This window comes from Lacerta agilis, chromosome 4, assembly GCF_009819535.1.
Source record: "Lacerta agilis isolate rLacAgi1 chromosome 4, rLacAgi1.pri, whole genome shotgun sequence".
Taxonomy (NCBI): Eukaryota; Metazoa; Chordata; class Lepidosauria; order Squamata; family Lacertidae; genus Lacerta; species Lacerta agilis.
Window position 1 is genome coordinate 50,902,524 of NC_046315.1, and position 15,972 is coordinate 50,918,495.

At 39.9% G+C, this 15,972-nt stretch overlaps 1 protein-coding gene across 1 annotated transcript; it reads left to right on the forward strand.

Moving 5' to 3' along the window:
- Window positions 1–15,698, forward strand: CLIC6 (chloride intracellular channel 6). Its single transcript, XM_033146984.1, has 6 exons — window positions 1–182; window positions 10,958–11,067; window positions 11,687–11,812; window positions 12,049–12,155; window positions 14,596–14,777; window positions 15,486–15,698. Exons 1-6 carry the CDS (start codon window positions 66–68, stop codon window positions 15,645–15,647), a joined length of 804 nt encoding a protein of 267 aa, XP_033002875.1. The 5' UTR covers window positions 1–65; the 3' UTR covers window positions 15,648–15,698.
- Window positions 15,699–15,972: the final 274 nt, after the last annotated feature.

Below are 15,972 nucleotides of genomic sequence, written 5' to 3' on the forward strand. Positions count from 1 at the left end.
GGACGATTCTGCGGAGGAGCCGCGAAGGGGCCGCGGAGGCCGGGGATGCGCTCGGGGTGAATGGCATGCAGGGAAAGGAAGAGGAGGAGGAGGAGGAGGAGGAAGCGGCGGCAGAAGAGCAGATCCCACTCGCCGCGCCGGTGGAAGAGGCGCAAGAGCATGACATTTCCCTCTTCGTAAAGGTAAGGGGGCACATTTGCCTGGAAAGCTAACTGGTTGTGAGGCGAAGTGCGCTTAGCGGCAGGATCACCACCTGAATAGGGATAGTTAAGGCAGGATTTCCAATAGTTGCTTTGAAATGCAGTCCAAGACTTTGCGCACAAATCGACAGCTTTGGGCTTCGCGCCCGCTGTTCCATAGCTCTCTACTCATACTGGTGAGCATGACTTAGAATCCCACTACACATGCACTGGAAAATTTGCCCGTCTATTACCTTGCGATTGCAACAGGGTGATTTACAGTAAGTTAAATCATCATTTCTGAAGTGATCCGGAGTATTGCTTCCATCGCTGCTCCTGAGGAAAGTAGGAGAAAGCAAACATTTTGGAACAATTTCTCTCAGTGAGCTTGGCAGAGCTCTGAATCTTCCTAAGAGCGCTTACAAACTTTCCTGCCAACTGAAATTACATTTAAAAGCCAATGTGTTTCCCAGAGGTTGCCACTACAGATGGTAAATTGCCTCAACACATTGTATACAAGATTTCATTGCAGATATAAGCTACATAGATCATCTGGTTATTATAAAGTACATTGGCTAAGCTAGTGTGTTTAAATCAGCCAGATGAAAACAGTTTTACTAAGATGATTTGGGTATTAAAGTCGGAGATAAATCTACTTTTGACTTCATGATTAAATAGAGACATGCTATGAAGCTGCATCATGCTCAAAAAAGTAATGCTTTCCTTACAAACTGTAGAATTGACAAATGATAAGTATCACACTGCCAGCAAGGAGTAGAAGAGTACAGTAATAAGATACATTACACATACTTTGAACTTTCCTCACCTCACTCTGAATGTGTTGGGGGGGGGGTTAAGTGAAAAGGCATTCAGGTTTGGGCTATACCATTTGTGACTGAACTTTATGGCTTTTGCTGATACTGTAGTTGTAGTATCTAAGTCCCTTGCATTTGCTAAAGTTAGGACAAGTGCATCTTTTTTGAAGTATAATGGGGTATACTTTCAGAAGCTGTTGAGACATATATGTATGTATGTATGACATATGTATGGGAAATCAGTCCTGAGTAATAATATTCACTACAGACAACTGAAAAATCACACATTGCATTCATCTATTTACCCACAAATCAGTGATGCCCCCCCCCCCCAGTTCTGGGGCCTGTACATGCATGACAACTTGAAATTTTAGTTATCTGGTATGGACAGTGCAGAAGTTGCAAACAAAACAAGTCAAGTTTAGAGCTTGCCATGTTGCATCTTAGAGCCACACAAATCATTCAAGTGACTGAAAAGCATGTAGATTTCTGGTTATGATTGTGTAAACTATTTATTTCATTTTAAAACCACCCTTCATCAATTAAGATCCCAGGCTTGTTTACAATATATCTAATTAAAACAACAAAATTGTATATAGCAAAACCAAACATTAATACACACTAAAATAAAACCCAAGGACTGTACATTAATTTAGAGCAATAATGAGGGGTAGGGATAGGGATTTACAATATATTTTGTAATTTACAATTTGAAAATTTGTCTGTTTTTTTTCTTCCTCCTAAGTGACATATGGGGTAGCACTATACATTAAACCCATATTCAAGGGGCAATAAAACAAATAAATGGCTAGAGCAGAGAAATTAAAGCAGTGAAATGTGCCTAACTCTTTCCTCACTCACTGCTTCTCTGCTCAATATTACTCCCCCCTCCCAATTTCCCAACAGAGGGTTTCCTTATGTATGTAACCTATCATTAGGCCTTTAAGGTTTTCAGCAAAATTCAGATGGGTGGTGCAGGGCCAACTCAGGTATAAGATGCAGGGAGGGAGCAGCTGCAAGATGTTATTATTTGTTTATTTGGGAAGTTGAATAGGAGCATCCGGCCTCAGATGCAGTGGATGGGGCTGTCCTATTACCAGTGTGGGCATAAGATTCAACTGTCAGTCTGTTTGGCTACTGTACATGGAATAAGAGCTGGGGTGCTATTTGTTCCACATTTCAGGCAGCACAATGTCTTGGCAGCCCTGTGGTGGTGCTTACTGTCATCCCAGATCTGGAAAAAGATAGGCATGAAATAGGAGGTTCGGGACTACAAAGGGAACCTTTTCTAGCTCAAAGGCCACATTCCTTTGTGGGGAAACCTATGAGGGCTGGATGCCAGTGATGGGTGAGGCCCAGAAGCAAAAGTGGATGGGACTCTGGGGCAAAAGTGGGTGGAACAATAGCTGCATCTACTTTTGTATAGTAAGCGGCATTCCAGCGACACACAACTCAGATGTTTCTATACACACTTCCCTCCAGGCCAGCAAAAGGCATTACCACAGTCCAAGATTCCCTCCAGCTGCAGCCAGGCAAAAGCACTTGCAGAAGGTGTTAAGAAAGGCTGGGGAAGGATGTAGCCTGGGGAGAGGGCATATGCAGCCCGAGAACTGAAGTCCAGAAATACAGGTTTGGACAGTTGCAATTTGGCCGCTGGGCCTGATGTTCTCCACCCCTGTTCCACATTCTGCATCCCTGAAAATATGGATAGACTGCTTATGAAAGGTTAAAATAAACTGGCAGATATATGCTTCTGCAGGGAATCTTGTAAATATGCACACTTGCACACTCATGCCATTAAAGGAGACTGTAGTTAATAGGAAAATGTATACAGTCACTCAATGTAAGAAGTTGATACTTTGTTATGAAGATTTGTTGATCTATGAGAGGAGTAACTTGTCTAAACTCATGGGTGCCTGCTAAGTACTGCTACTGCTCATTAGGATTCTTTGGTCTATTTTGGCTTTGGTTATTTGCACTTGATGTTCAGGTTTTTGGGTAGCAATTCTTTTTATGCAACCATGCAGCAGAAATATTTCTGAGAAAAGAATAAGAGTGCAAGAAAAATCCAGCCACAACATTAAAAAAATGGGCCAATTTCACTCTGCCTGATTTTATTTTTTAGGTATGGGTATCTCCCAAAGAAGAAGATAGCCCAATATACTCCGTTATACAGCTATCCAAATAAGTTTTTAAACCAGCGAAGTCCTTTGCCTCCGCAATTGCTCTAGTCTAGTGAGATTGATTGTTCTGGCCTCATCATCTATGTATCTATCCAGTTCAGTTAAAACTCATATCCAGTCCAAACTTTCATGTAAATTGACCTCCAACTTTATTAGCAAACTACTTATAAATGTAGATGACCAAATACTTTGCTTTAGAAGAATGGTTAAACCCAAATGAGATAAAAGTATGGCTCAGGTGAAAAGATAATGCAAGGTTAGGCCCTCAAGGCCAGAGGGAGGCTTTTCCTCTTCTCAGGAGAATGTTTTAAATAGGATTATACACTGTATTCCAAATACTCGATCTGTTTCTAACAGATCAATATGAGAAATTGTAAGCAATTCTAAATATGGAGATTAGAGGCCAATATAATAAAATTTCCTATTGGGACTGAACCATTATTTCAATGTATTTCAATGCTAATAATAGAAACTCTTTGATTTTTCAGCCTAAGTTAATTAATCATAGAATTCATGAGGGTCATCTAGTCCAACCCCATGCAGTGCAGGAATCTTTTTGCCCAACATGGAGCTTGAACTCACAACCTGAGATTAAGAGTCTCATTCTTTACCAACTGAGCTATACCAAGTCATCTTCTAGTGGCCCACAGCCTTTTTAAACCTGATAAGCTTTACTCTCCCTGCCCACAATATAATTTCCCTGGTTCTTCTCCTCTCTGGTGGAAAATAGCTCTATCAAACTGTTGTTTTTCATTTTGATCTGTTACAGCACTAACATTTCATATAAGGTTTTTTTTGTTTTTTTTTATTTAAAAAGTCGATGCACTGGGTCTTTGTCTTATTATGCAAGTGTTTCCTTAAGTGAAATGAGAAAGTCCCTTTGCTACTAAAGAAGTTCAGGGAAGTTCAGATAAGCTTGCATGCTTATCCATCCCAAAGCAGATCCTCTGAGGTTTGCTTAAGGTAAATGGATTTTTTTTTTAAAAATGCAAAACCAGGACACCACTATGGGAGCAGCAGAATATTTGCTAATGCTCTGAGAGCAGGGGAAACCCATCTTCACCACTGTGAGACTGTGGCAACAGAGTGCAGTTGAATTTAAGCCATAGGGATTGAGATGTATACTTTGTCGATTTGGGAAGAATGTTGCTTGCAGCCTCTGTTTGTGGGGAAATGGCAGAAACTCATAAATAGCTCGTTTAACCAGAACTGAACTACAATAAAATGTTTCAAGTGGCATCTATTGGCAGTTTATTCTCTAGTGCTTTATATCTATGGAATTTAATTTGCAAGCACTCTTGTCCTGCTTGCTTTATTGATGGAATCACCAATCTTTCTAGGTCATTGGGCATCTTTTTAATTTTTGAATGAGTGCTGTGGGCACCCCCTCCCCTGAATCAGCCCCAACCTGAGAGAAAGAAAGCATGTGTACAGAAGAAACATCCCTTTTCCAAGTGAACTGGTTAGCAGATCCAGTAGAATAAATCTGAACTTTTAAAAGCACAAGAGCTGAATGATGAAGCGGGAAAGAGTGTCCCTGATTCAACTTCCTACTTCAACTCTATGTACTTTTCGAGGAAGAAAAGGGTAATCACATTCACCATCACATGAACAAAGGGGGCAGTGAGGGGGGGGGGGTCAGCCAGAGGCTTCATATGCAGCATTGCTTCTGCTGGCACTACATTAATGACCCCTGTCATTTATTAAAGATGGGTTCATACACGGTCACCATCAGGGACTTGCACTGCAGCCCTAATGATATCTACTCAGATGCTTACTCTCAGATAAGTAGAACTGGGATTGCATCCCTTATTATTTTAAATGGAAGTTGAAGAAAATGTAAAGAAAACTCATCTGTTTGTGGAAGGGTCATAGTAGTGGAGCACTTGTCCGACAGGAAAAATGACGTAGGTTCAATTCATGGCATCTTCAGGTAGAGATGGGAAAGCCCCGAGTCCAAAATCTTGTAGAGCTACAACCAGTCAGTGTAGCTGATACCAAAATGGAGGGATAAATGTTCTCACTTGGTATACAGACACATTCGGTGTATCCATTACTATGAATTTACTCTGGATCTTGGAAAAATTATGTTGATCACCATAATTTCTTAAATTACTCAAAAGTATTATATTTAGAACTTGGAATGGAGTTCATGATTTTGTGTGTGAAAAACGTATCAAAAAAAGCTTTCTATTACTGACCTCATCTTTTTTAGCAGCTTTTTAAATAGAGAAGGCAGAAAACATATGGTTCTATAATGCAGCTTAGGAAAAGCTGGAATTATGAATTCCTTTCAAACTCTTCAAGTGACTGTGTTATTAAGCCCCTGTGGTGGTTCCTATAGCTTGCTTGCTTGCTTGCTTTATTTATTTATTTGTTTGTTTGTTTGTTTGGTGGTGTCCAGTGGTGCAACTGTTTGAGTGGAAAGACATCTGCTCATGAATAGCTGCCTCCTTCCTCGCTCCTTGCAGCCTTCTGCACATCTTCAAAATCTGCTCTGTCCTTTCAGCTCCCTTGGTTGCCTTCATGATGCCACACATAATCACTTCTTCCATCACAGCATTCCTTCCACTCTTCTTCTGCCTATGTCTTTTTTCCCAGGTCACTGGAACTGAACTTCCACTGTTGATCCCAGGAGAGAGGGACTACCAGCTCCACAGTAGGGAGTGGCCAGAGAGATATGGGGCGGGGGCAGGGGCAGGGAGGGAGGTTGAGAGCAGTAGGCCATCACTATAGAACCATGCAGCCCTATTCCAGTCACTAATGTCTGATTATCTGAGGGAATCACACAGCTCTTGTTCTTAGAACCAAGTTATTTTGAGTTGTGTTATAGCATGTGAAGGTTATATGATTTTAGTGCTGATAATAAAATCCCATGATGCGATAAAGTACTGTATACATTTCCATTTGCTAATGTTTGTTTCTGTACTGATGAAAGTGAAGAGATTATGTGCCAATAGATTACCAAATGATCATTTCAGCTGCTAGTAAGCTTGTATTTTCTTATGTGGTGGTCCTGGGAATAATAATTGCAACTCCAATTCAAAGTCACAGTTGTATCTTTCCAACAGAGCTTGGGTCTTTCCCTATGATGGGTGCTGCACAAGACATTAGTGCTGCTGTACAGGAGGCTGCCTTCTGCTGTGACTTGACATCCAAGAAACAGCCAAGAATATAGGCAGGAAGACTTATGAATGTGAGGACCCACCTCTAGACTATATTCAGTAACAATGAAGAAGAGAGTTCCCGTATGAAAATACAGACAGAGGGTAATTCTGATAAAAACGTCACTTGTACCATGCCCACAAATTTCAGCCAGTTAGTAGTTACTGTTTTCCTTCTGGGAAAAAAAAAATCACATGTGGCATAAAATGCCCCAGAAATGCATTGAGTTTTGCCATTTACTCTATTTACTATTTATTTACTATACTGGCTAATGTTAGTGATTTAGGATTGTAAACACCTCATCATTTTTCATAGGAGAATGATCAGGGAATGATAAAGAAACTGTGTGAAGTGTCATTAGGTTGTTTTGAGGACATCCATAGAATCATATAATTATAGTGTTAGAAGCAACCCAAGGTCATTTAGTCCAACACCCTGCAATGCAGGAATCTCAACTGATGACAGATGGCCACCCAACCTCTGCCTTAAAACTTCTAATGAAGGAGAGCGCACCACCTTCCAACTCTGGTGGACCCTGCTGGGGCTCATGAACACCAGGAAAAGACCAAGTATGCTGGGTTCTTATGACACCAACGCTGTGTGCTGGGGTACCTGTAATAGTTTTGAGAAGAGAGGTGTTGAAACTCTGCTATATTTCTGCTTGGCTTGGCTCTTTATGCAAAGTGCTCACTCTTTTCACCATGACCATTTCACCATAGTTTTCAAGAGCACAGTTGACACCACTGTGCTAAATGCATGAGGCCGAAGAAGAAGAAGAAGAAGAAGAAGAAGAAGAGACTCATGCCAAGTGCTGTGTAATTTATATGCTTATGTAGGGGTGCTGTGGTTGAGTTCAGGGTTAATTGAATGCCATGGTGGAATGGAGTGGGAAAAGCAGGGCAGTATGTTTGGCTCTCCATTGAGTCCACCACTTTTGCTTGTATAATATTGCAGATATTGCAGAAATATTGCATGGCATTCTAATTTACTTGAAGTGTTGCTGTTCCGAGTTCAAGCCAACAAGCCATGCCCTCCAGCAGGCCATTGCCAGCCTGGCTATGCATTTTTTTCTTTTACAAATCAACACTCAACATTCCACAGTTGTGGAAAATCCCCAGTCCTCATTTGGTTGTTTTTGGGTTCCCCTTCCCCTTAGAGCTTTTAATATTTTGTGGGAGTTTGTTTGGGGGTACTTCTATAAACCCTGGAGTTTCCCAGAGCATTCTAGGACATTTTTGTTTCTCAGTACAGTATCCCCATTTTTGGTTCCATTTCTGTCAACACTCACCACCTTAGTTTGCCATTAGATTGAGTGATGCTTGCAACAGTTTCTGGGAGAAAATCTGAGGAAGATTTGAATTTCACATAAGACAAGTCCTGCTGCTCTCCTGACATGCCTTCACCACTGCCCATTTTCAGCCCCACTAACAGCAGTGGTGTTAAGCGAGTGCAATGTTACTCTGTGCACTACCCTACTGCTGTTCTCATTGGTTCCACTTTCCAAATTTTTACCAAGGTTTTAAGTTTCTCATGGCGAAAGGTGGTCACCCCCACGTATTCAAGTACTTTATTCACAACATGCACCCAAGGTAATTTCCATCTTTAACTTAAAAATAAACAAATCCTGCCCACAAAGGAAGAACAATCCTTTTCATGTTTTAACTTCACCATTTGGCCCCAAAACAGGAATTAGGATTATCAATGCTAGATTGCTTCCTTCTCCATCTAATCCCTGCCAAGCTTTCTCAACGCCCTCTCATGTTTTTAAAAGTATTTGTTCATGGTACATTATAGATTTTTTATTTCTTTTAAATGTGTCTTCCATTTAGAGGAGTGAGAAATATACGAAATGTGAAGTATCATATGTTAAACTATAAAACAGGATGTGTAATTAAAGTACCATTTAATCTGTTTTTCCCAGCCCTATAATGTGTTCCAGAATATAATGCTCTTTTGTTAAAATAATTCCCCTTAAGAATTTAACAAGGCTATAAAGTTCTCCCCCCTACTTATTGATGTACAGTGTTCAGCTGGTCTCCTGCCATGTTATTAAATACGGATTAGAAATAGCACTGGCACATTGAAACCATAATTCTTGCAAAAGGATAAATAGCAAATAGAATTTGATTCGTTGCTTGTGTACTTCTGACCTCGTTCTACTCGGTTTAAGGGGGAAAGTGCAGAAGGAACTGGATCTTTCAGCAGAATTTACAAGGAGGAACAATTCAATTTTGATCTGTGTAGGCTAAGAATATCACCCCTTTAATCCAGTGACCTGTAAAGCAATATGCCGAGTAGCTACATCAAACAGCACACCATTCTGTATCAGGCTTTTGACTCTTTCTAATTTATTTATTTATTTTCTACAGCTGAAAATATAAAAATACAGATGAAACTAATTCTGAAAAAGTGCTGTGAGGTTTGTAGGAGAAATATACCTCTGTTTTCCATTGGGTGTGTATATTTAGCTAGTGATTAAGGCTAATTGAGCCATGGAGGGCTGAGGGGGATTTTTACCTCACAAGCGGAAGGGGCAGATACAGGTTATATTAGGGGCATGTGGCTTAAGCAATTCAAGAAAAGGAAGAGGAGTTTCTCTCCCCTGCTGCTCTTTTGCCACAGTTCTCAAACTGTGCCATTCAAGGGCCTATTAGTAAGGTAAAAAGTTTTGGTTTATTTAAATTTAAATAAAAACCTGTGGAGTGGTTAGATAGTTAGATAGACAGATAGAGTGCAGGTTATTTATTTCATTTGTATACCACCTTTACATTAAAAAGTGATCAAGGTTGTTAACTTGACGACAAAATAAATCCTCAATAGAAAAGAACATTATGACTAACAAAATAAACAATATTAACTAACATCAATGTTAGGTATGAGTTCCAGACATAACCCTGATACTTTTACACAGATGCATTATGTCTCAATATGTTTCTTTCCACAGTGAAAGGTGCTTGTAAAAGTTATACTACACAGCACATTCTAGATATCACAGCACCACTAGGTGGCACACTTTTATAAAATCCAGGTGTTAGCCGGGTTTGCATCACTCAATGAAGACACTATTTTCAAGAACAGCAAAGACTGAAGTTCTGTTTTATGGCACAGAAAACTTTTGTGCACAATACACATGAGGCTAGCAGATTTAAATCCAGTTTGAACTCATTAGAGAAGTGAATTCATGTAGCTGCTAGTGGCACCCTAATGAAACAAATGAAAATAGTTGCAGGCTGCAGTTTAATAATGGTTATTTTCCTGGAACTATTTGCCTACCTCTATTCCATAATTATACCCATAGATGCTGCATTGATGAGTCTTGAATGAGACACCCACATACCAAAGGGGACTGTATATTACTAGTTCCACACATGGTAATTTGATGGGACTGCACGGTCACAGTAGGATCCAGAAGCAGATAGTAATTAGTGGCTCAAAGGAAGGATAAACAATTGACTTTACATGCAGCCATCTATGCTGGTTCTCTTGTTTACCCACACACAGTACATCCTGTACCAATTTCCATGCACTGAATTCCACCCCATGGGGCAATGTACCAACTATGTGCATAGCCAGTCATGGAATCATAGTGAGAGCATACAACATGTGGTTGGGGCACCTCCAGTCTGAGCATATTTGGGCAGGCCCAATTTGTCCCAGAAGGCTGTTTTCCCCAGACCATACCTATGTCAGATGTGACGTCAGATGTGGCTGGAACAGCTGCACAGCAGAGTTTCTTGTGGAAAGACTTCAAGCCTCCTTTTTGCAGGGATTGGCTGTGTGGCTTTGTTTCTGCAAATCTCATGCTAACACATTAGTCATCTGTGTATCTGGCCTGGAATGTAGAGACTGATGATTGCGGCTCTCTAAAATTTACAGTCTCCAAGGTGACTAGAGAAAAATCAAGCTAGCACTTTGGTAGTATTGATTTAACTTTTGGGGGAAACAAATTGTTAGAGCAAGCCAAGCTTTAAACCTTTATATTTAATGGAAACAGGATCTTGACTGTGAAGTTCTTTAATCCATTAAATTTCATTGTAAAGTTTTAAAATCTGAATACTGGTAGTCTTTCTTTTGAGAAGACTATTCTGTTACCTAAGGAATATTACATCTACTGCCACATCATTATTAAAAGTGTTTATTGATAATAGGTTGCAATTCAGAAGACATTAACACCCAATAAGTCCTAAGCAATGGGGTTTTACATTTTTATATCTGACATACCAGTAAATATGAAATGGCAATTAACTGGAAGAGGAATTCTTTAAAGAAAATCTTCTGGGGTTGCCAAGTTTTCCTGACAAGGGCATCCATGTAGGACTGAAGTTAATCAATTACAGCTTTTAAGGCACAAAAAATGCAAAGCAGTATAAAACATATTTGGATTTCTGCTTTCTATTTAGATGCAAAGGAATGCAAGAGTTTGTGTGGGAATGGGTTTGCGACTGCGGTTTCATTACTGCATGACTGAAGGAAAGGTGGAAAGAAACCATCCTGAAATACTTGAGAAGAATTATTTCAGTTAGATTGTTTTGCTTATTGCAGGGCTTGAACTTTTGCATTTTCTCAACAATTACTAATGCCATTGTTTAATTAAAAATAGTGTTATTTGTTTTAGGCTGGTAGTGATGGGGAGAGTATTGGAAACTGTCCATTTTCTCAGCGCCTCTTCATGATTCTCTGGTTAAAGGGTGTCATATTTAATGTTACCACTGTGGATTTGAAACGGTGAGTTATATTTTATTTTCATTTTTAAAATAAAAACCGAAAGTCTTTGAAAGCCTTACATTAGGAGCACTCATCTCTAATTACCATGAGAGACACTTATTTATTTATATTTATTCTTTAGATATACGCAGTGCTTTTTCTCAGTATTGTGTAGCTCACATTCGCAGCTCAGTTTAACTAAAGCACCTGTTCTTCTTGCAATATTTGTTGATGAAAATCTTAATAACATTGGCTACATCCCTGTTTTGCAGATCAAAAGTAACAAAAGCACGAGACAAAAATTTATTCCCCACTCTCATGCAGAATACAGTCAAAGAAAATGGAGAAGAAAAGGCCAGTTTAAAGCAACTGAATTTAAGCACATTTATTGTCTCTGGATTGCTAAATCTGATTATTCCATCCTGCAAAACGTATCTTTAAGTAGTATGACATTCAGAGCACTTCTATACATATATTCTCAGAAGTAAGCCCTGGTTAGATCAATGGAAATTATTCCTGCATAGGAGTGCAGCCTCAGAAATCAATATTTTTAATGCCAAATCAGATAGCTAACTTTAAAAAGCAAGGTTTATCTAGCAGGACAGGTTTCTTCTAAAAAAGAATGTTCATCTCATTTTAGGAAGCCTGCAGACTTACAGAAGTTAGCTCCAGGAACAAATCCTCCATTTATGACTTTTGATGGTGATGTGAAAATAGATGTGAATAAAATTGAGGAATTCCTAGAAGAAAAATTAGCACCTCCAAGGTATTGTACTTGGCTATGCTGGATTCAATGGAAGCAGAATATGTGTTGGCTGTTGTTTTAAATCAATAAGTTTTATAGACCATGGAATGGAAAAATTCAGGTAGTTAACATATGATTAAGATAAATGATTGTCACAGCTGAGTCTTATTCAAATATGAGCCCAATCAGGAACCTCCTAAGTAAATTGTTGAGAAGCTCTGAGTTAGGATTAAATCATTATGTCTTAAATTCTTCAGATATCCCAAACTTGCACCAAATCATCTGGAATCTTACTCTGCAGGAAACGATGTGTTTGCTAAATTTTCTGCGTTCATTAAAAACACAAGGAAAGATGCCAATGAAAGTAAGTATTTTAAACCTTTCTATTGTTACTGTGAACAAATGCCTTTGGCTCTCATATCTGTATGCCTACATTCATTTTTGGCCATTTGTCAAAGTTCGGTGTTTCTTGCCTTATATTTGTTGCTAAGCATGTAAACATGTCTGAGCTGACAGTGGTGATTGGTGCTGTGACTGTTGCAGTCATGATGGTAATGGTGGATCTCTAAATTGGGGGAATCAGTTATATATCCCTATAGTTCATAGATGTTACCTTCTTTCCCTCTCCTTTTTCCAATAGTACTGCACTTTGCTAATACTCTCAAAACAGTTCCAGAGGAAAAACAGGCAGCTTTCACTGGCATTATTATAGAAATTTATTAGAATAATTAGTGTTTCATAAGTGATATATCATATCGTAAGCCATTTTGTGCTATCTTTTGCTGTCCAGTATCATTTTAGTATAAATGGTACCATACTGGCCCAAATATAAGCCTCACCTGAATATAAGTTGCACCTTTAAAATTCATGGGGGGGGGAGAATTGCAGCCCTTGAGGACCCACACAGTGCCCTAGGAAATGATGGGGGCTGCCGAAGGTGCCCCGACACTCCCCCGAAGCCCCAGCCCTATACGGTGCAGCTGGGGGGAAGGTTTGCATAGGGCAGTGGTGGAGGTGGAGGCCTGCCCAGGCACCTGCAACCTGCCACCGGCTGCCCCCTCCCCCCGCACCGGGTAGACACCCCCTTGCTCACTAACAGCAGTGGGGGCTGGCTGGGCAAGAAGAGACATTCTGGGGGGGGGCACACAACAGAGGTTGATCGCATGGCGCCACCATCGGAGCATCTCCCGCCGGCACTCGCCATCCCACCGACCGGTGTGCTTGCCAGGGCTGCCGCAGGAGTTAAAGAGTTAAGGGGGTTTCGCTGTATGGCTGTTTCAGAAGCGATATCCGGCTTTTTGTAAGGTCGTAATTATAAGTCGCGCTTTAACTTTTCAGGGTTGGAATTGGGGGGGGGGGGAGTGTGGCTTATATTCAGGCCAATGTTGGTAGTATAATATATAGCAAGTTTGTGGCATTTACTTCAACACGTTTTTATTGAGTAAGTATTCGGCCTTGTAGACTGCATGGTAAAAACCACTGTTCTAGTGTTCTAGACTAGAGATGTCTGGCCTATGGCCCTCTAGATGTTGGACTGAAGCTCCCATAATTTCTGACCATTGTCCATGCTGACTAGGGCTGATGGGAATTGGACTCTATAGTTTTTAAACTATAGGAGGGATATGGTTAGACAACTGATTTAGACAAAACAAAAAAGTGGCTATGTAAACAAATGAACTGCCAATTTATATGAGCATGCAGTGAGTGAACACACATAATTTGTTCTGCAAATGCAGATAATTTGCCTGTGAATGCCAACTTTCCAAAATTGTGTCGCAGTTCATTGCCTGTTTAAATGACAACTGTTTGCACATATGAAATAGACCATGTCTTCACTGTATATTGCAGAGTTATAGCAAACACTTTCCCCACTGACCTATCTCCTTGCTGCAGATAGCCATATCAAACGTTTGCTCCATGTGTACACATAAAACATTATTGCATATATCCTAACTAATGTGAATGAAAGAAGCTTACTCAAGGACTCTACTGTTTGGATAGGTTTGATGTTTATTTGTGTCTCTTTGTTGTATCCAAATGACTTTTTGTATTAATACAGATGTTTTAAATAGTAAAAGTTAGACCTGCAACAAAATGTTGCAGTATGGAGTGCTTTTGTTTATGGTTCCAGCTAGCCAGCCAGCCAGACAGACAGAACCTCTTCCAAAATATTATACTTCATTCCGCCTCCCCTCTCACTTTTCTGTTTGTCTGTTCTAAATTACAGCCAACATTTCATGACTATCAAGCATGATCAAGAAACATTTGGCTGCTTCTTGTGAGGTTTGCCCATGGGGTGGATTTTTAATGCTTCATACCCCATAAAAAAACCCACACTTCCTCCATGTGCTCTGTCCTTTCTACATCTTTGTTCGGCATTAGCCTGTTTTCTGCTTCCTCCCACCGCCTAACTCTTTCTTCTGCCTCCTCTATCAACCAGAGCCATTCTCACCCAACCCCTATAGTTTGAATCCAATTTGTGCTCTGAACTTGGATGAGTGGCTCCACAGTCTGGATTTGATTTCTGGTGCTTTCCCCCTCCCTTTTCATATATATGACCACACACACCACACACATATATGTACATTTTTGCCAGTTTGTCCTATTGAGGGTGGAGGTAGGTTAAACATTTGAGTTCATTGTCTCTATATTTTTTTCCATTTCTCCAAATCTTGAGGTCCTCCTGAACATGTGGCTACTTCCCTCTTCTTCCTGGTGGGTATTGTTTGGGCCACATACCAATCATCACAGATTTCCAAACTCTGCTAGGAATTCTATTCTATTCTATTCTTCTTTGATTCTAGATTTGGAAAAATCATTGCTGAAGGCTTTGAGGAAACTGAATAACTACTTAAATGCCCCCTTGCCTGAAGAAATCGATGCCTATAGCACCGAAGAACTCACTGTTTCCACAAGGAAATTCCTAGATGGAGATGAACTCACGCTAGCAGACTGCAATCTCTTGCCAAAACTACATATCATCAAGGTCTGGATTTTCCTTTCTGTGCTGTGCTTGTTTACCCTTGAACCAGAAGGCAATAAAATGTATGGAATAAGGTATCAAAGTCCTTAACACCAATGACAGCAACACAATGTTTCAAATGGACTGTTCAGTAAATTAATTTGTTCACACTCTCACAAGGATTTGAAGATCTTTGTGAAAAGGTCCATCTTAAACAATCTAGATAACTAATATAGAGAAGGTGTCTGATGTATCCCCAGAGGTAGGGAGTTTCACAATGAAGAAGGCCCTTGCATGGGTTGCTATCCTGAACACTGCTCAGGCTCCCTCAGCCTGAAAAGCGAGATGAGCACTGCATCACATTGTTGCCTTGGACTGGACTTAACTGTCCAGGGGTCCTTTGCCTTCACGAGGAGGGCCCCCTCTACAAATGTTTGTTGCTGTGCTGACACATAATGGGAAGCTTGCTCAAACAGGTACTTGGTTCCCAAGCCATTTAGAGCCTTTTAAGCCACCATCAATACCTTGGAGTAGGCTATAAGCTTATAGGCAGCTGGAGTAGATCTTGAAGAATTAGTGAATGTGACTTCTGCTTTATGCCCTGCAGAATCAGAATAGCAGTGTTCTGCATCAACTGGAGCCTCTGAGCCGTCTTCAAAGGCATCTTCGTATAGAGTGTAATCTAACTGTGATGTTGCCATGTGTATGATGATTTCCTTTTCTCTCTATTAGGTTGTGGCAAAGAAATATAGAAATTTTGAATTTCCATCTGAAATGACTGGAATCTGGAGATATTTGAACAATGCATATGCGAGAGACGAGTTCACAAATACTTGTCCTGCAGATCGGGAAATAGAGTTCGCCTATTTGGATGTTGCAAAAAGAATGAAATAAATCAAGAATCTTCTATTTCTATATATCTTCAGTGAGCTTGATTTTTAAAAAGAAGGAAAACCTCAAGAATAAAATGAAGAGTCTTCTCTGCTGCAAAGTTTCAAGTTATGAAACTGGCCAATCCTTCTGAAATAATTATTTTATTGATCTACTAATTCAAGTATAGTAATTGTATATTTGTCGCATTGCAGATATGCGCATACGCACATACAAATATATGTATTATTTTTTGGAAATAGAACAAAACTCAAAATATTTGCAGCAATATTAGAATCTAGATTACATGGTAATTGCAGCTTCAAAATTTCTAAACAATAGTTAAAGG